This window comes from Mauremys reevesii, linkage group 11, assembly GCF_016161935.1.
Source record: "Mauremys reevesii isolate NIE-2019 linkage group 11, ASM1616193v1, whole genome shotgun sequence".
NCBI lineage: Eukaryota > Metazoa > Chordata > Testudines > Geoemydidae > Mauremys > Mauremys reevesii.
Window position 1 is genome coordinate 11,909,402 of NC_052633.1, and position 21,924 is coordinate 11,931,325.

A 21,924-nucleotide genomic window follows, 5' to 3' on the forward strand; every position below is an offset into this window, starting at 1 on the left:
TTTAAAATGCTGCCTGCCCAACACAAAGCACATTTATTTATTTATTTATTTAATTTATTTATTCTTTTACAGGCTCTCCATGTTTTTCAATGGAGTTCACCTACCAGGAAAACTCCTCCAGGGCAGGTGGCATTTTAATGCTTAAAGACTCCATGCTGCTTTCACTTCTTCACGGGTAGTGTCATTTACTCTTTTGCCATTCTAGCCAAGGACATGAGGCTTTCAAACTCTCCTTTCAAACTGCCAATTTCCCAAATTAGTCATTTCACAGATGAAGAGTAAGTACATCTGACAGGGCTGACATTCTCCTTTTAAGACAGCTGACTGGCATGATAGGAGCGAGAAGATGGGCTGATGCATGGCAACCTTTTGCCCAGGAAAGTGAGAGCATCACCTGTGAGTTGTCCCTCTCAGCTCCTGCAGATCACAAGTGAACCAGAAGTGAACCTCTACTACTCGACTCTGCAATTTGCTGTGTGCTGTGCTAACAGACGGTTATTATTTACTAATTTATCAAAAGTAGCCTTCACAGGGTGATGTGCAAGATTATATACAGCAAAGCACAGAAATACTCGGAACATCTCATCTAAAGTAACTAGACGGAAGGAATTTTTAACATTTGACCTTAAGCATATTGAGAGTATAATCTGACTTCGCACACTTGGAGTTAAATGAGAGAAAATGCTATACCAGGAGACTGCAGAGGGCATACATGGTACAACAAGGGAATTATCTGACCTAGAAAATATGGCTTTGCACAGGGACATAAACATGAATCATCTTACACAGATTCGATGGAGCCAAGGAACGAGGAACTTTAAATACAAATAATAAAGGTTTTTTTTTGTTTTGTTTTGTTTTTGCAGGATAATGGGTAGCCACAGTAGGTGTTTGAATAAGGGTCTGATGTAGGAGTTGTAAGACAAAGAAACAAATGAAATGTGCTGTTGCATTCTGAATGGATTGTAAATGGGTAATGGATGAGGCAGATAGACCATTCAGAACCACAAGACTATTATAAGAGTGTGAATGTGAGATTATAGGACTGTGAATCTATATCTGAACGCTTTACCTATGATTTTTAATGGTTACATTATTAATAAAGACCTTATAATGGCTGCTGTACTGTTTTTCTGGAGTCACTGGTTGATTCAAGGGGACACCAGTCTTAAAGGTGAAATGAAAGGTTCAAAACAAATAATAATATAATCTAGCGCTTTTCCTCTGTGCATCTCAAAGTGATTTACAAAGCTGTGCATTAGTGTCACAGAGGAGGATATTAAGGGACAGATGTGACTTGTCTGAGGTCCTACAACAACTTAGTGCCTGGGAGTCTACAAGAGGTCAGGGGAAACCAGCAATTGGGAGGGTGGGGAAATGGTCAGTATTACTGAAGAGAGGCTTTTGGGAGGTTGTTGGTGGGGGTGAGCATTTGGTATCTTCATCCTTGGTTCTGTAAGGGGGGCATTCTCCTCAGCCCATGCAGTAAATGTGCATGCTGACACTGGAACTGCTCTTACGCAGGAAAAACAAACCGCGGCCCTTTCAAAGTCTCTTCAGACAAGCAGGGACAAATATGTGGCTACGAGCAGCTATCATTTTAGGAAATGGAAGCAACACAGCTGATTTCATGTAGGTGTGGAGGCAGCTGTCTGATCTATTAAGACTGCCAAATTCTGCAGCTTCACAATGTGGGTCTGACAGTATCATATGAGCCTAAGTGTACAATCCTATTACAAAGTCACATTTTTAAAGAGAGGATTTTACAGGAGCAGCTGAGCATAGACATGAATAGTGCTGTGATTGTCAGCAACTGCTCTGTGGGGCCCTTATTGTAAAGGCATTGAAACTCTTCTGCCAAAGAACAGAGAGATGGTATATTTTGAAAAGGCAACAGAATGAGCTAGCACTGGGAGTAACATTTGGGTAGGTCAACCACAAACACATGTAGTGAGAACCATCCTCACCAGTGTACAGGAGGGAGACATGTGCTGCCTGCTGGTGTCAAAAGGGAGGAACTGGGTCAACGGAGCCCACTAAATCCATGTTGCTGTATTTGAGACCTCCCCCGACCATGTACCTCTATTGGTTTTGTCTAATCCAACGCTTGTTGAAGTCAATGGAAAAACTCCAATTGGCTTTTGATCAGGACTCAGGTGCACAATTAGGTGAAGGAGAATGAACTGACACCTGGGACCAAGCCTACTTTTCTGATGCCCTTGCCCACTTTTTCTTGGGTCTGCGTCTACCTCAGCTGTGCGTAAATGCAATGCTCCTTGAATGCACTTGACTGCACCCTATGTTCAGGTGAGCATTCATTCTGGATGCTTTTTGGGTAGCTAACACTGTTCTTTGCCTTCTCGAACCCATGCAACAACTATAAGGAAATTTTTATACAGTTCCACTTATTTCAATGTACTGTTTGGGTCAAATCCTGCTTGCCATATTGATGCAAAATTGCTGCTGAACTTAAGCAAGATATTGACTTACATAAAGAATTAGCCGGGAAAATAAATGAGTGGATGAAAGAAAAACATTTTTTTGTAAGATGGAGATGCTAATCTTTGTTACTAGGTCTTCTTGAGGTACAAACTATTGAAATAAAAGGTAAATCTGTACCATGATATCAGCCACTGTAGTAATATTTTAAATTATTCAAGGTCAGATCAGACATTATCTTTTAAAGAGAAAATGTAAATAATAAGAAATATACTAGCTTTATCAACACTTCTGTATACAAAGAAGTGTTTTTCTTTCAAGGTCACTGGCACATACATTTAAAACAATATGATAAAACATGATAAAGAAAATGTGAAATGACTTGGGTTCCTACAAAAGAAGTGCAACATTTGTTTACTTTTGACAGTTTAAAAAAAAGAAAAAGTGATATGTGATATATAGCATGGTAGGATGAGGCAGAACAATGCTGCAGTTTATGCTGTCAGAAACAAACAAGGATGCTGGCAAGATCTCTGGAATTTAAAATGATTTTTTTTTAAAAACCACGAATATGGAACCACCTACTACAGTCAGTCAAAAGCACTGCACTCTGCTCTCCTTGTAGAGAGAAAATAAAAACAGAGTTTTAAATACTTTCCTGACAAGGGAACTATAAATAAAATAACATTTTATTGTAAATACCATTCTTTGATTTAGTGAATTACAAAAACAGTAGCCGCAAAACATAGGTCCCAGACTATCACTGTATTTTAAACTGATGAACAAGATAAATACAATTTTGACATTTAATTTGGCCCTCTCTGCCCATTTCAGCAGAATTATATAAGTTTAATATTAAACAAATCTCATGTTATCTCTTTAAAAGAATTAGACTACGCTGATGCAACATGTTAGTGCAAAATGTAGTGCAAAGTAATAAAGTATATGGCAAATCGAGTTTCAAAGCAACAGAGTGAATACAGCGGTAGTTCAACAACATTCTGTCCCAGGTTCATATGTTTTTATGAACACGGACTCTACAGCTCTAGGGGAAGAGGAGAAGATGATACTTGGAACTAACTCATCTCTATGGCTCCCAGCAGGCCCAAGCAGACATCCAGTTGGAAACCTGCCAGGACGTTATATCTGGAGGAATAAGCAGAAAATGCTGTTACATGGTTCCAAACTCTCCATCCCTGAAGAAAGGCTTTAGGTGCAGCCTCCGTCAGGTACTAGCTGGAAATCCAACACCTCATGGATCTGTGCTGTCAAGAAGTAAGTTAGTTGGTGGAAGGCTCTTCCACCCAGAGGCCCTTACCCTTTGTAAGTGTCTCAAGATCTGTATGGATTTAGGGACACCTGTGAACTTGGGGGATGGAACTACCTGCTAATTCTGGACAGCAGAAATCTCTGCTCCTCCCCCAGTGAGATGATTACAAAGTAGCGTAATGTGGAAATTGGGTATCCTAACTCCTTCCCACGTTTTCCTGTTCAGGAGTAGCCTGTGACTCTTAAGGATTAGTCTGGACTAGGATTTGGAAGTTGTTAGCTAACTCATGTTAGTTAATGTGTAAACCACCTAGCATAGAGAAAACAATGTGCTTTTAATATGTCTTAAGTCAGTTGAGATGAATCTAAGCAGGCTTTAATCTGACCAGCTTGGTACATATCAAAGACACTCTGACTTGTCTACACTAGACTGTTAATATGTGTTAGCCAATGCTAGAGTGACCAGAGAGCAAACTGGAGTGAGCTCCTTTTTAAACCCAGGTGCCCTGATTAGCCTGCCCTGATTGGCTGCAGGTGATCTAATCAGCCTGTCTCCCTTAATTGGTTCTAGCAGGTTCCTGATTACTCTAGTGCAGCCCCCGTTCTGGTCACTCAGGGAACAGAAAACAACTTATCCAGTGACCAGTATATTTGCCCTCTACCAGACTCCTGTACCCCACTGGCCTGGGTCTGTCACAGTGCCTAGAACCAAAGTACAGAGACACCCAATAATAACAATTATAATGAAGCATGTCTGGTACGATATTTTTACTTTGTTTTTTCTTAGCTTGTACATAGAAATTATTTGATCACAAGTTAGGGGAAAGAGCAGATCTGTAATCACTTACCAGTGATCGTTTGGGAACAAGCATTATTACAAATTGTGCTGACCTAGTTGATTTTCTGGCTTATGAAAGGATATCCCCCAAATTACACTAAGACACTCTAAATCCTACTTTAATAAAACAGAAGCCTTAAAGAGCAAAGCAGTATTCAAAGAAGGTAAATCTTTAAAGGGCTGAGCAATGCTTTTACTCAGCAGGTATTTAACAATGTTAAAGTAACAGCTTCTTATGGAACCACATTTTCTGTGCCATGTACAGTAGTTATGTCTGTGAATGTCAGGAAAGGAAACCCAGCAGGCCAACTTCTAGCACATTCTCCAGATTTTAGTTTGGCTGGGAAAGACTCAAGAGCTCTCCCACAGCTAGAAGAGCTCCATTACGGAATGTACTTTCAAACAATCGCTGTGCTATTCCACAGCCCGCTGGCTAACAAGAACGACAGCTAGTAAAGGAAAAAATTGAAAAATATATCTAGGACAGTGGTTCTCAACCAGGTTACACATACCTCTGGGGGTATCCAGAGGTCTTCCAGGGGATACATCAACTCATCTAGATATTTGCCTCATTGTACAACAGGCTACATAAAAAACACCAATGAAGTCAGTACAAACTAAAATTTCATGCAGACAATGACTTGTTTAGATTGCTTTATATACTATACACTGAAATGTAAGTACAATATTTAAATTCCAGTTGATTTATTTTATAATCATATGGTAAAAATGAGTCAGCAATTTTCAGTAATAGTGTGCTGCAACACTTCTATATTTTTATGTCTCATTTTGAGTACTGTACTAAGCAAATAGTTTTTAAGTGAGGTGAAACGTGGGGTACGCAAGACAAATCAGACTCCTGAAAGGAGTACAGTAATCTGGAAAGGTTGAGAGCCACTAACCTAGGATAATGAAATACCAAACCATGTTGTGGTCTTATGGGGTAAAATCCCAAAATTATTCATGTACAATAAGTCTTTGAATTAGAAAATGTAGAACAGTAAAAGTATGTCATGATTTCTCTTCAGTGACGGAACCTTCGATCAAGAAACAAAGTTGAAACTCTTTACTGCCATTAGAGGATGGGAGAGGAGGGAAGAAACTGTCAATATAGTGGACCCAGTGTTGCATCATAGAACTCAGTGGGCATCTTAACATTGACTTCAGCGTGATCAGGATTGGCCCCAGTAGGGTTACCCCGATTAACATATTTACTCGTTTTTGTGGGAAACTCAGATGATCCTTTCAGTGGCATTTCTGAAATCATCCAACGGACTGCCTAGCTCAGGCTGGGACAAAAAAACATTTATTTCATCTGCTTATTGAGATCAACTCAGCTAGTTTCTCTCTGCATTTTGAAAGTTACTCCTTTCATTTCCGTTCCTCACTTTCTAAAGCACGCTCATTGCAGACAGCTGTTGGGCTCCTGCAATGCTCCCTGTTGCTAATGTGAGGCAGGAGGGCTGTGCTTTTTAGCTGTACCAACCAAGCAGGAGCTCTAGAAGGTATTGTAATCAGGGGTGTGTGAATCATGGAATCATAGAATATCAGGGTTGGAAGAGACCTCAGGAGATCATCTAGTCCAACCCCCTGCTCAAAGCAGGACCAATCCCCAACTAAATCATCCCATCCAGAGCTTTGTCAAGCCTGACCTTAAGAAACTCGAAGGAAGGAGATTCCACCATATCCCTAGGTAACCCATTCCAGGGCTCTCTGCTTCACCCCTTAATGGGTTGTAGGATGCACTCAGCCAGAAAATACTGACCAATGTGGAGGCGGTGGGACAATATCTCTGTTAGCAGCTATTACCGTTCACTAGTGCAACTGTGCTCAGTGACCTCTTTGCAAAGGGAAAGGAGAGTTTCCTTGCACTCTTTCTTCCCATTTCCACACGCACAAAAGCCAGGCACATGCTGGTTCTTAGTGCTGACCATAAAAGTATTAGCTCTTCTTTCTTCTCCTCTGAGGAAGGTATGCAAGCACAGAACCTTCTGTCTCCCATAATGCAACACTGGCTACAGGTCAGCTCTACTGTGGTTTACAGCTACAGCCTGAGTAGGGGGGCACCATAACAGGAGCTCTGGAAGCCCCAACCCCTCTGTTACCCACATTGCCCTGCAGGTCTCCCAAACATCACCCCTGCTTGGGGTGAGCTGTGCATCAAGAGTTTTAGCAGAGACTAGTCCCTGGACTCAGGAGAGCAAAGATATGACATTTGTGGCCTGCCCTCATGAGGTGGCTGGATCTTGAGTCCATTTCCCTTGCATAGAGACTGCTCACAATCTGGCTCACACTATTGTTGCAGTTCCCAGTCTACTGGATAGTTGCACAGTCTCAGTAGAGTCTTTCAGGCTTGGATATCTTACTTGTTATACAGTTCGAGGAAGAATGTTTGTTTGATAAAGTAAATGCACTATCTAGTGTGAGGATCATTGGAAACATTTTCCTGTATTGCAGCAGGTTACGATGTAGATTGGAGGAATTTACATTACAATGATCTGTCTTATTGTTCTAAAAATGTGCAGCAGGAAACATAATGCAGGAGAACATTTCACTCTCCTGCCCTTGCTTGCTGAGTCTGAGCAACCTATAAAGAGTTATTCTGTGTGAATTCTGAAAGACCAGCTGCTATAATGTGTGCAGCCACTATGTGCTATTGCTAAAAATAGGGCACTATGGAGCACAAAAAAGTGGAAAAATAAAGAGTTATTGACGGAAATCCAGCCCTAAGTGTTCCCTTTTTCTATTTTAAGTTCGTCTGAAAAGATAATTTCCACAAGAACGCAGACATGCTGCCACTTTCTAAGGTTACTGTTAGACTGTATGGTCCAGTGGACAAGCCATTAGCCTCCCATTTAGGAACCTGGGTTCTAGTCCTGACAATGCCTTGACATGCTGTATGACCTTAGACAAAACACTCTCTCTGTTTCCCATCTCACCCTTTATCTGCCTTGCTTATTTTGATTGTAAGTTCTTCAGGGGAGGAAAACAATCTCATAGCATGTGTATATACAGGACCTGGATTTCATATCTATGCACTACAGGAATGCCAATTATAATACAAATTCAGATATAAGTACCTGTTTTGCAGTTAGTGTAGCTATCCTACAACAATTTCCACAAGACACGAGCATGGATCGAGAAGTAGCAACAGCCTGGTTAGTAAATTTACAAAAGTTAAGAACATATTAAAGCAGAATAGAAAATATTGTGGGAATCCATATGATAAACATTCATATTTGTATCTGTAGTAATTATATCTTGTTTCTTATCTGCTAATGTAATTTATAATTACAAACAAACAAACATATATAATGGAAATCTTGAATATATGTGAAATTTGAAACCTCCCACACCAAGGGTTTGGCTACACTTGCAGGTGTGCAGCGCTGGGAGTTAAAGCTGTCTTCGTACAGCTGTGTAGGGAAAGCGCTGGAGTGTGGCCACACTGACAGCTATCAGCGCTGCAGTGTGGCCACATTTGCAACGGTGTTGGGAGTGGTGCATTATGGGCAGCTATCCCAGCGTTCAAGTGGCTGCAACGTGCTTTTCAAAAGAGGGGGGTGGGGTGGAGTGTGACAGGGAGCGTGGGGGAGAGAGAGAGACAGTGGATTTTTGGAGCCGACACTGTGTCAGCTCCCTGCCTTGCAAATTCTGACCATTTCCCCGACCCCTCATTCACTCTTAAATGCAAATAGCCTGCAGACCAGATAAGCAGCTGCTCCGACGGACTCCCTTCCCCCGCTCCCCCACACCATGCTGTTTCTCTCCTCAAGCAAACACTAGCTGTAGACATTCATCCCCCTGCCTGCCTCATTCACAGCAAACAGGAGCTGTGTTTGTTTTTTAGATAAGCAGCTCCGGGAGCCCCGAGTTCACAACAAAACAAAGAGAGGCATCATAACAAAACAAAGAGAGTTCTTTAGTTAAAAGCATTATGGGAAAATTCCGGAGGTCAGTTACAGCATAGTAAGATTAATCACTGTTTACACTGGCACTCCAGTGCTGCAGCACCAGCGCTGCAGTCGTTATTCCCCAGGCAGACGTGGAGTACAGCCAGCGCTGTAGCCAGGGAGATATAGCGCTGTATGTGCCTTGCAAGTGTGGACGGTGAGTGAGTTGCAGCACTGTAAAGCCACCACCAGCGCTGCAACTCTCCAGTGTAGCCAAGCCTCAACTCCCTTCCTTCAACCAGAGTAGGGTGCATGGCTTGGGCTTTCCTATACCACAGCAATCCCTGGTTGCCACAATGGCCCCTTGGGATCTTGCAGAAGTTAGAGCAGTCTTAAGGCTGCTCTAACTTGCACCAGGGGCCTGGCTGGTGCACAGTGGCCTTGGAGGAAAAGAAAACTTAAAACCATCTTTGCACCCCACCCTTCTTGCAGTGCTCTTTTTGGCTGCAGTCCCAGGATTGGAGCTAATAAATTTTCATGTATCCTCTTTGGAAAGTGCTTCTTAAAACATAAACTAATGTATAGTTTTAAAGGGTTGGCTCCCCTGTCCCACCCCAAAAATGAATACATAAAGAAGAGTTCATTGATGGTGCCCTGAAGTCCTGGAACAAAAATGCAAAATAAAATAAAATACAAATAAAATAAAAGCATAAATCCTACATTTTAGAGTAAGCCTGGAATATAGCTTGAACAAAAATGATTATCCTTCTAGCTCCCATTAAACTCAAGGATAAAGCCATCATTATGGCCAGTAAGAGCAGGATTGGGCCCTATATTGCAACATAATACTTGGCACAGTATGTACTGTGTAGGCATAAAAATCATCATTTCACTACCATCGACCATTTGAATGTGGTGGGCTGCATTTAATTTTCATATTACTTGTAATAAAATCAAAAGTACCATAACAAACATGTTCATTGTGTAGCTGCTTACATAAGGAATGCCAGGTTAAAATGGAAGCTTTAAACATTGTTTTGTAGTCTGAAAATACCTATTTGAACATTTTTTTAAAAGGGCAGTAGATATAGGAAGCAGGAAATCATAGCAAATATCCATCTCTGTACCAGTTAGCTGCTGGCAGCATTGCTCTTCCAAACTTCTCCTGTCATTATGATGCTTTGATACGTGAATTTCACAAAATATTTGAGAGTCAAAAGTTGAATATAATTTGAACTAAAGAATATGGTCACTGAAATATTAAATCTTCGTCTGCCCTATTGTAGATGATGTTTTAATAATATCAGTGATCATATTCTTTATTTCAAGTTATATTCAGCTTTTGATTCTCAAATTCTTTATGAAAAAGATTCCAACTCTTCATGGTAAACAGAACGTTCTCTCAGCAAAAATGTTCAATACCTACCAGAATATCTTCTGTCAGATGGTAAAGCAACCACATTATGCTCTAGCTTCTTGTTGATGGGAATATGTAACCCATAGTTTCATATTGCTAGTGAGGGGTTTTTCCTCAGCTCATTATTATGCAGAATGTCAAAGAAAACATTAGTACAACTCTGTAGAACACAAAAGGAACTGTACTACCATAAGCAGTAGCTTCTTTTCAATAGTATACTTGAAATACAGCTGAGTGGATGAAAGAAAGGTCACTTACTAGTGGTTCTTTGGGAGGACCACACCACTCCTCATATCCCTCACCTCTATACTGCAGCACTTCATGGATCCTCTAGAAAAGAAGAGCCCCTCATAGCAACCAACATTCAGGGTTGCCACCCACCCCCTTTCCTTCTGTTAAACCCCATTGCACAGAACAAAACTCTGAGGAAAAGGGGAGGTGAACAAGAAGCATGAACATGCCGGGGTAACAATGCAAGAACTACTGTGACTGGTAAGAAACCCCTCTCTTTCTTCTTCAAGTTGGCTTCTGCATATCCTCATTTGTGCAAGTCTAGGTAGCAGCAGCACCCAACAGCTGGGGCAGGCTGATTAAACAAAGTTTAGAGAACTGCTCTCTCAAAGCAAATATCAGAGATAGATGTCAGTAGATTCCATGACTGGATGTGGCAATGAGGGAGGTGACTGAGGAGGCAGAAGAGTGAATTAAAGGATTGGGCTTCTCAGCTTTGGTGGTCCCCTGACCACTAAAAGTTGAGGGAGCTCGCTGCCAATATGGAGATATCAGCCATGGGTTAACAGAAGGAAGACAAGGAAAAGAAGTCTGCATCAAAGTGTCCCAGGGAGCCTGAGAGGTCCTTTCTAGTAGAGTCCAAGGGGAAATGTGAACCCACTGAAGGCTCAGCTCCCTTGTCCCAAGAAGTGTCGCAGTCAGCCTCCAATCCCTTCCTGTGTGAAGCCAAATCCAAACCCGACAGCTTCCAGAGCGCACACTATAAATCAGAAATCCCTGGTACCTCTCCCGATTTGAAGGAGGACCTCTCCTGGATTCCCACACAGAGAAACTGGTACCATACATAAGATGATGTACCCATACTGATGAACCTGCACCTTCCTCAAACAACAGAAAGCCAGACTGAGTCTTTGGTTTAAGTATCCCTGGTTCCTTGATAACCAAGGAAGCAGGAAAAGAGATCTTCAGTCCACAGAGATTTCTTCTTCCTCTGCAACTGCATCATTTATCCCAATGTGGGGAATAGCCTTTTTCGAGGCACATCAGGCAGTTGGTATGTGCATCAAAAGCCTGGGAAGACAGAGGGGTCATGAAAATAGAGTGCTTAAACCCAGACTTTTTCCCAGGGTATTTAGGATCTGCATCAGATGTGAGGTCTCAGAATGGAGCTGGAGCTGGATGTGGAACCTAAACTGTGCAAAGGCACAAAAACTACCTTAAATTGCCTAAAAAGTATTTAAAAAACTCTAAACTGTGACAACTCTAACAAGCAACAAAAAAATGTAGTGTAAAGCCAAGAAAAGGCTCTTTGGACTCAGAGCAAAGGTCTCTAACACCAGGAGCTAGCCATGGAAAGAAAGAACTTAGGCAGGGGGAGGCTCCATAGCTTCATATAACCTCGCAGCTGAAAATTCATTGCTGTGAAGGGTATGGCTTTTCTGTCAGGTTCCCTGAAGCTCAGTTGTGCCAGGGGGTAAATCCCAGGAGATGGAATGTGCAAAGGTCATTTTGAAGAAAAAAGAAAGTATCTATCTGTGTTAAATAATGGATCCCCATAACAACACGTGAATGGAAAGTTATCAATTGACACCATCACAGAGGAGAATGGAATGGAAACAATTTTTCAGCGTCTAACACAATTTCCTTTCTATTAAGGTAAAAAGCAAGAAAGCTTATAAAAATATTGTTAAGAAAGATTAGTTTGGGGCTTTAAAATACACTTTGGCTTAAATAATGCAAAAAATTGTTACCAGAAGGTTTTAAGGAACACATCTGTATTTATGCTCAAGAGATGGAAATCTGCTGATGTGTCTGTGTTTTATGACTATTTAGTACTTTAGTCATAAATTGGAAGTCACAAATTATTTTTTCGACATTTTGATTTCTGTTGCTTTTCTTAACTTAAAGCCAGGTTTATATTAAAACTTCAGATTTCCTGTTAATATTCTCTAAATCTTAGGAAATGCCAATATTTTCATCATTTTCTTCTTCATTTGCTTCAGCATGCTTTTTTCTTTCCTTTTATCTGCGAGCCTCTCATAGCTGTTGGAAAGTAAGCAAATAGCACTGTATGGGGCCAAATCACTCCAGCAATCGTCACGACTCATTATTAGTGGTTCAAAACTCCTACAGGGAATGGGCTGTGTTTTCACAAAAGGTTGGATATTCTTTTTATTTTGCTTTCAGGGAATTGGGAGGAACAAGAAAGCCAAGTGAACTGCACATCACTTATCACAGTTTATGCAAGGGTGTTCCAAATGTCTGGCCCAGGCTCTGCCACGATAGACAGAGCCAGTTTAAGACCTTTAATACTCTACTTTCTGCCACTTTTAGCCAACTAACTTATATCTTATCTTCTCTGGGTAAAAAAAGTACAGCAATTTAACCAGTTCAGAATAAGCTTGTCCTATTAATAGACTACAGAAATAACTTTGAGGCTTTAAAGAGTTCTCAGAGTTCTGACCCTGAGTTGACTCTGATGCTAGACTAGTATAAAGAATATTTAAACTCTGTTGGGCACAGACATACATTAAAGACTAAGGCCAACATAACAGAAACAGTTGGAAAGAACTCTCTTTACACTTACTATTCAGCTACTGATAAGTCTGAGTTTCTTGCCTTTTTTTATTTGTTATCTCTCTGATGCCTTTTTCCTGGTGTCTCTCTCTGTTTTGCTACCTGTCTTGCTGTCCATTTACACCGTAATTGAACAGAATTGTTTAGTCTGCAGAAGAGAAGAATGAGGGGGGATTTGATAGCTGCTTTCAACTACCTGAAAGGGGGTTCCAAAGAGGATGGATCTAGACTGTTCTCAGTGGTAGAAGATGACAGAACAAGGAGTAATGGTTTCAAGTTGCAGAGGGGGAGGTTTAGGTTGGATATTAGGAAAAACTTTTTCACTAGTAGGGTGGTGAAGAACTGGAATGGGTTACCTAGGGAGGTAGTGGAATCTCCTTCCTTAGAGGTTTTTAAGGTCAGGCTTGACAAAGCCCTGGCTGGGATGATTTAGTTGGGTTTGGTCCTGCTTTGAGCAGGGGGTTGGACTAGATGACCTCCTGAGGTCCCTTCCAACCCTGAGATTCTATGATTCTATGATTCTATGAGAACTAAATAAAAGGAGGAAAGAATCTAAATGGAAATACAGTGATGACCTAAAAGAAAAAGGTCAAATGTCTTGAAGTTAATCCTTAGTAATAAAGAACATGATTTCATTTGATAGGAATAATACAATTTATTTTCAAATGAAATGCATTGCCCTTATATATTTCACTCAGCTCAATGGACTGCTACAATACAAATACTTTACAACTAGTAAATCAAAGGTACATTCCATATATCATGGAATGAATGTACATCAGTATATATTAAGCCATTTTATGATCAGTTAATATTTTGATGTGATTATTTTTCATAATTTATATAAAATCAGATTTTTCCCTTGAAATATATTCGTGATTTTGATGTCCATTTAAGATAGGCAGTTTGTTGCATCCTAGATTAATATGCTAAACATGGTACGTTATTTGGAAGACTGCAAACATTTTTGCTTGGTTTGCCCAACTCCAATCCGAATACATTCTAATACCAACAAGTAAACTCTCTTACTCTGCTACTCAGACTGACTTATGACTTAAACTCATACTGCGCTGTCCAAAAAAAGTTAAAAAGACAGAGAAAGTTTACTAACCAAAGCCAAAAATGTGCCGCAAACAGATAATGATTGGAAAAGAAGTGAAGTAAGTATAGATCATGAATCTAAACTGCTTGTTACATTAATCTAGCAGACCCACTCAGCTAATTAGAATGCACACTTGAGGCATCTTATTTGACACAGTTGAAAGATTATTTCCTTGCCAGGGCATATTCAATATTCAATTATTTTCCAGTTAATAATTTATCCAGTATAATAGAGAAAACACTGTAAATAACCAACTGTCTCAAGGAACAGCTTTTATATTCACAATAGTTAGACCATGCAAAGAGTCTCAAAGTGGGGTCTCAAATTCATGGCAAGTTGAAAGGAAGGACATTCTGGTTTAACCTTTAGAAATCTGGAATTTTGCAGATTGCCAGCTAAACTGAGGTTATAGACATATCCTCCATATGCATAGTGAATTTTCAAGATTACAGATGTAAGTAATAAATTCAGGTGTTGTGGAAAAACCCAGGCAGACATCGACCTTTCATTATATAGAACTGTCCCCATTAAAAAGTCCACATTCCCCAATAGCTACGACACCACAGTCTCTGACATTCTATGTGCTATTCCGGTTCTTACATCACAGTCATCGCCATAGTAACTGAGCACCTTCCAGTAGTATGTGACTAATGATTCGATGTTTTTCTAAAAGATGTTCTCTAGCTCAACCACAGTTATTCGATTTGAAGAAGGAATTAAGCAAAGACCTATGGCCTGTGTTATGCAGGAGGTCAGACTAGCTGGTCACAATGATTCCTTCTGGCCTTTAAAAAAAAAATCAATGGATCCATGACACATTACGGTGTTTTATATCCTAAAAATATGGAAATACCGTGGTATTTTAGTTACAAGGTGTGGTAGCTGTTTGTAAATATTACGCCAAATTCTGTACTGGCCTCACTCCACTCATTTCAATGGAGTTATTCCAGCAAAGTTTCTTAAATCATTGACTTTTTACTGATGACCACTGTAATGCTACTCTCCACAGCATATCATCATGGATGTTTCCAAGAGTGACCTCACAACACTAAGCAATTAAGAATGGATGCAAGCAGACCTCTTGGTTTACAGGACTGCTTTTTTCAAGGAATGCTATATAAAACATGGTGTCTTTCGGTATCTAGATAAAGGCATTTGAGTACATTCTGCTCTCACTTGCATCTTTAACATCAGTGAGTATGAAGGTAGACTTAGGCTCGTTGTACATTAAAACCTTCATGGGCTGCAAGAGAAGTGATTTCAGAAGTATCTAAACTTTTGCAAATCTAACTGCTCAGTCCTTCTAAGGGTACTCTAGTATTCTAATCTGAGTAGTTCAGCACTGCTAGAGGTCTAACGGAGTGTGCAGCAGGTTTCTGGAGCTCTGGTAATGAACGAGCATTAATTCTGTGCCAGTGTGTGCACCTGGATTTATTGCCACAAGACATTCCATTATTATAACACGAATGTTTCTCCTTATGAGAATCCTGTATTCACTTGTCAACCATTGTTAGGCTTACATTCACTTTTCTTGATTTCTCAAAGCAACCAGACTGAAAACTGTCCCATGAGTGGCTCTTGTAATGGAAACAACCACCACAGGAGTTGGATAAGTTAACTCCCTACACACTCTGCTCAGTGAGTCTGCAGTGAGTTGATATGACCTACCCTTGCCTGATGAAACAGTCTTAGAATAAAACCAGGCCTGGCTATTTCTGAGCTTCATCAAGGTTTGTGCTCTGGTCCTGCTGCTTTCAAAATGGAGGCATCTTGAGAACATCATATGCAGGGCCCTACCAAATTCATGGCAATGAAAAATGCATCACAAACTGTGAAATCTGGCCTCCCCCATGAAATCTGGTCTTTTGCGCACTTTTACCCTATACTATACAGATTTCACAGGGGAGACCAGTGTTTCTCAAATTGGGGGTCTTGACCCAAAAGGGAGTTGGGGCGGGGGGTCACAAGGTTATTTTAGGGGGATTGCTGTATTGCCACCCTTACTTCTATGCTGCCTTCAGAGCTGGGGCCACATAGTACTGGCTGTTGGCCAGGAGCCCAGTTCTGAAGGCAGCACCCCGCCAGCAGCAGCACAGAAGTAAGGCTGCCATGGTATGGTATTGCTACCCTTATTTCTGCGCTGCTGCCTGCAGAGCTGGGTGGCCAGAGAGCGGTGGCTGTTGGCCAGGAGCCCAGCTCTGAAGGCAGCACAGAAGTAAGGCTGCCATGGTATGGTATTGCTACCCTTATTTTTGCGCCGCTGCCTTCAGAGCTGGGTGGCCAGAGAGCGGTGGCTGTTGGCCAGGAGCCCAGCTCTGAAGGCAGCACAGAAGTAAGGCTGGCATGGTATAATATTGCTACCCTTATTTCTGCGCTGCTGCCTTCAGAGCTGGATGGCCGGAAAGTGGCAGCTGCTGACTGAGGGCCCAGCTCTGCAGGCAGCAGTGCAGAAGTAAGAGTGGCAATACCATACCATGACATCCTTACTTCTGCGCTGCTGCTGGTGGCGACTCTGCCTTCAGAGCTGGGCTCCCGGCCAGCAGCCACCGCTCTCCAGCTGCCCAGCTCTGAAGGCAGCACCGCCACCAGCAGCAGCAATGCAGAAGTAAGGGTTGCAGTACCGCAACCCCCCTACAGTAACCTTACGACCCACCCCTACTCCTTTTGGGTCACGACCACTACACTTACAACACTGTGAAATTTCAGATTTAAATAGCTGAAATAATTATATTTATTATTTTTAAAATCCTGTGACTGTGAAATTGAGCAAAATGGACTGTGAATTTGGTAGGGCCCTAATCATATGGTATGGATGCCCACTTTTGAGTGCACTGTCAATGTGAACTGGTATAAAGGGTTCATATTCACACACATGTATGCACAGGTGTATATCTATATATACACACACAGACACAGTCACACACACACACCCCTGCTCATCCTCCTGCATTACAAAATAACCTATTCCTATACCTCTAGCTGGAAAAACCCCTATCACTGCTTTATGAACTGAGAGTGACAGGAAAAAAACAAAACCACCTGATATTTTATTCTTTGATCATTCCAAATTGAAGACTGACAAGCACTAACGACATTCTGGATTCCAAGTGAGTTCTTTGACTCCTATTCCTTCCCACTCTTTCCATTAGAATCTCCAGAAATTAATAATTTAGTCTAGTAATACCATAGGCCACACTAGGGTTATCTTCTGAATAAAACAGTAACTAGCACTACCCACACTTAAGTTGCCAGAAGGCAGTTGGGCTTCTGACATGCAGTGCCAAGCAAATAACTAACTAGTCTCAAGTAATTGTAATAACTGGAATTTATCAAAACAGGCTGCAGCTTTATCTACCAGTATTAGCTAAGTTTAGGTGTTTTCTTTTCACTTGATCTGTTGATTTGCATTGGATTTTATGTCTACAGGCAAGAAAAGCACAGAAAGCCTCATTTACAGGATCCCTGAATAACAATCTACCAATGCTTTTATAGTTCACTGAAACTCCTAAGATTGCTATCCACTCTGGCTACTTGGTTATACTGTGTTTAATCAAAACAGCTTATAGAGACAGCAGCTCAGCCTCTAATGTATGATTTTATATGAAGGTCTAAGGTCTTTGACATAAGAGTCAAACTCATGCTAGCCATGAGTCATCTCAATGGCTAATGCTGAGAGACAAGACAAGCATTTAAAAAAGCCGAGCCAAATTTAGCATCATAAGTATTTGCCAACCACTTGCTTCAATGGATTTGCGCCTGCTTACGCCAGGCTTTCTTTTTTTTTTTTGGCGGGGGAGGGGGAGGAAATGGAGCTCTAGCTCTGGTCAGGCATTGGGTTTTTGTCCAGTTATAGGTAAAAAGAAACAGCTGGTGAAAGAAAAAAGTAAAGAGGGGAAAGAAAGAAAATATTTCACTGCCTCAGAGCACCCCAGAAAGATGCTCCATATATTACCATATATATATCCCTATGAATTGAGGTTGAAATGATTTAATAAAAAAAAATAACCAACCCTCTTTGCATCTATTAGAATGCAGCACTATGACTGTTGCTTTTTTCCTAAGGAGGCCAGGACGGAATGACCCTGAAGGATTTAATTCTCAGGCGCAAAGGAGTAGTGTCCTGCAAGCCAATGAAATCTGCTTAGAATGGCTTGTACTGAACTCAGCCTGCAGATTCTTCTCTTCTGAAGTCCTGTTCTTTGGTGTTTACAAGAATTAAAATCCCCACTTTAACAAGACGGCTTGGAATACAGAAAGGCTTAGTAGATATAACTGTAAACCCCGGGTGTGACATTAACACCAGAAACATGCACAAAATGCATTTAGACTTAAAGTGGCTTTAAAAAAAAAAGATTGGGTAGAGAGGAATCTGACATCTCAGACACATAGGTATCTGAAACAGGAGCACAGAGTAGCTAGAGAGAGTCTGTTATATGCCTCCAGATTCTCAAATGCGTTACATTAATTTTGCCACTTATTTCCATTATTCTTTTCCTGCTTATTCCCAGGGCCAATTTAAATGCAAACAGGAGATTTTAAAGGCTTGAGTTTGATAAGAGACAGCAAGACAAGTGAGGCACAGGACAGAACTGAAATATGACTGTTTAATGTGAGCATATTAATAGAAATAATTGGATTTCTAAAGTCCCAAAATTGCAAACTTTACCTCTTATTGCCCATTAAATCAACTGACGTCTTGCACTTGCGATTTCAGAAGTCTTCTTTCAAAAAGTGTCATTCTCATTCAGTTTTCAGCCAGGAAAGTTTGTTAAGTTTGATATTAAAATATGTGGCAGTCTCCCATTCTGGGGCATTCTTCAGTGTTCTTTAATAAAGACAAAGGGTGAAATCCTGGTCCCAATGAAGTCAATGGCCAAACTCCCACTTACTTCAATGGGCCAGACTTTAGACTCAAGCAAAATTCATAATATTTCATTAGCTTTCGTGTAATCATTATAAAAGAAATTAAAATTATTTATCCTAGGATTTTCAAAAGAGCCTACTGGAGTTGGGATTTTATTAAATTTCAATGGGAGTTTGGTACCTAACTTCTTTGAAAAGCCCACCCTTAATGTTTATTACTGAATTCTGGAGATTAGAAGCTCATCATCTTCCATTCCATACAGAACCAGGGCCACAATTCTGATTCACCCTTCCTTGGTTGTCAGCAGAACACTAGGTACAGCTAGGCTGCTGAAGGGTGGGATTTTCAAAAGATGCTCACCCACTTTGATATCAAGTTAGACCAATGCTGAGTGTTGTTAAGTGTTGAAGGCTGGAATGTCGTTGCCTCGGTAACTGTGTAGGCTGTTCAGTGCTTGGAGTTTCAGTGTTATTAGTACTAACAGCAGATAGTGCAGCCTGCTTATTCAGCAGACCTTCATGTTACTCATAAAAGAAGACCACAGGCACAGTTCAGTGACAAAGTCATTGCCCTCAAGGCACAGTCCTAGTGCCCTGGCTCCATAGTTACAGGCACAATAACATGAGTGCACAGGGGCAAGAAGTGACTCAGTCAGCAGCAGAAGTTTTTGCTGTTCACTAGGCCACACAAAGAATTAAGGCGGGACTTATAGACTGAAACAAACAACTGGAACAAACAATTTACGTCCCACCTTATGTGTTTAATGACATCTGTTTGTTACCTCCCCTTGTTCCTGATATCTTGGACAAAACATCCCTATTCATTAGTTTGTCAAACCATCTCCTCTTGTACTAAATTGGGATGTATCTGTATTAGTTGGAATATATTTACATAAATAGCTAGTGCCTAGCTCACTAGCAACAATTCTGCCACATTCACATACTGAACAGTGAACTTGTAAGCATCTGCTTTAATATCTGACTTTAATGGCCTGACTTTGGTTCACAGCCTATGGTTCAGGCCTCAGACCTTGCACCAGGCCCAGTGCTCCAGGCTCTCTCTCTCTGGCCTGGTCTACACTACGCGTTTAAACCGGTTTTAGGAGCGTTAAACCGATTTAACGCCACACCCGTCCACACTAAGAGGCACTTTATATCGATATAAAGGGCTCTTTAAACCAGTTTCTGTACTCCTCCCTAATGAGAGGAGTAGTGCTAATATCGGAATTACCATATCGGATTAGGGTTAGTGTGGCCACAAATCGACAGTATTGGCCTCCAGGTGGTATCCTACAGTGCACCACTGACCACTCTGGACAGCAATCTGAACTCGGATGCAGTGGGCAGGTAGACAGGAAAAGCCCCGCGAACTTTTGAATATCATTTCCTGTTTGCCCAGCGTGGAGCTCTGATCAGCACGGGTGGCGATGCAGTCCGAAATCAAAATCCAAAAATAGCGCCAGCATGGACCGTACGGACATGATCGCTGTATGGGCAGGCAAATCTGTTCTATCAGAGCTCCGTTACAGAAGACGAAATTCCAAAGCATTTTTAAAAAATCTCCAGACAGAGGCCACAGCAGGGACTCAGCACACTGCTGTGTGACAAGCGTAACAGAAAGCCAAAGAATCAAATGCACGCTCATGGAGGGAGGGAGGGGGGACTGAGGACTCAAGCTATCCCATAGTTCCTGCAGTCTCCGAAAAGTATTTGCATTCTTGGCTGAGCTCCCAATGCCTGTAGTGTCAAACACATTGTCCGCGGTGGTTCAGGGCATAGCTTGTCAATTTACCCCCCTCACCAACCCCCAGAAGTAAAAGGGAAAAAAGTCCTCTCTTGACTCTTTTAAATGTCACCCTATGTGTACTGAATGCTGCTGATAGACGCGATGCTGCAGCAGTCAACTGCAGCATCCTCCCCCCCCCCCGCATGGGTGGCTGATGGTACAATATGGCTGATATCTATCGTCATCATCAGCCTTGTGGCAGATGGTGCAGTGCAGTAGGACTGCTATCCGTTCTCATCATCAGCCCATGAGTGCTCCTGGCTGGCCTCCAGTGAGGTCGGCCGGAGGTGCCTGGGTAAAAAACTCCTGATCATTCCCAGTAGATGGTACAGAACGGCTGGTAACCATCTTCATCATAGCAACAGGGGGCTCCATCAGCCCCCACCCTTCATGTGTAAAGAAAATATTCTGTACTGCCTGGACTATCATAGCAGCGGGATGCTGGGCTCCTTTCCCCCACACTGCTTAATGTCCTGTCTGGACTATCATAGCAGCTGGAGGCTGCCTCCCCATCATTTTATCTCACTAACAAGTCACTGTTTCTTATTCCTGCATTCTTTATTACTTCATCACACAAATGGGGAGACACTGCAATGGTAGCCCAGGAAGGCTGGGGGAGGAGGGAATCAACAGGTGGGGTTGTTGGAGGTGCACCCCCTGTGAATGGCATGCAGCTCATCATTTCTGCGGGATCTGACACAGAGCGGCTGTGCTCTCTGGTTCTCTGATACACTGGTTCTCTAGTACAATCTCAGCCAGGGGCACCTATGACAGCAGCAGATGGTGCAGCACAAAAGGACTGGTAACCGTCATCTCATTGCCAATTTACAGTGGCATGGTAGATGGTACAGAATGGCTGATAACCATCTCTGCTATCATGCAAAAGCAAATGAATGCTGCTGTGTAGCGCTGCTGAATCGCCTCTGTCAGTGGCATCTAATACACATACGGTGACAGTGACAAGAGGCAAAACAGGCTCCATGGTTGCCATGATATGGCGTCTGCCAGGGCAATCCTGGGAAAAAGGGCGCGAAATGATTGTCTGCCGTTGCTTCCCCGGAGGAAGAAATGACTGATGACATTTACCCAGAACCACCCGCGACAATGATTTTTGCCCCATCAGGCACTGGGATCTCAACCCAGAATTCCAAGGGGCGGGGGAGACTGCGGGAACTATGGGATAGCTACGGAATAGCTACCCACAGTGCAACACTCCAGAAATCGACGCTAGCCTCGAACTGTGGACACACACCACCGATTTAATGTGCTTAGTGTGGCCGCATGCACTCGATTTTATACAATCTGTTTTACTAAACCGGTTTATGTACATTCGGAATAATCCCATAGTGTAGACGTACCCTCTCTCTCTACTACATTGAGCACTTATTGAATTCCCAGGCCAAGAATTTAAGGCCAAGATTTTCAAAGCTAGTTACCTAAAGTTAGGTTTCTAACTTTGTCTAAAATGATGAACAGGCATCTAGTAAGTGGCCTCATAGGCTGCTGGTT

General features: G+C 41.8%; 1 protein-coding gene across 2 annotated transcripts in view; it reads right to left on the reverse strand.

Annotated features, from left to right (window-relative positions):
* Positions 1 to 21,924, reverse strand: part of SPAG16 (sperm associated antigen 16) — a 738,799-nt gene that overhangs the window by 93,913 nt on the left and 622,962 nt on the right. Inside the window, exon 16 of one of the 2 annotated variants that reach the window (XM_039494402.1) lies at positions 159 to 417. The exons of the other annotated variant lie outside the window; for it this stretch is intronic. Within the exon in view, the coding sequence (XP_039350336.1) occupies positions 266 to 417 (152 nt within the window). The 3' untranslated portion in view covers positions 159 to 265. Of the gene's footprint in view, positions 1 to 158; positions 418 to 21,924 lie in introns of those variants that run through there. 2 annotated transcript variants of the gene reach the window in all.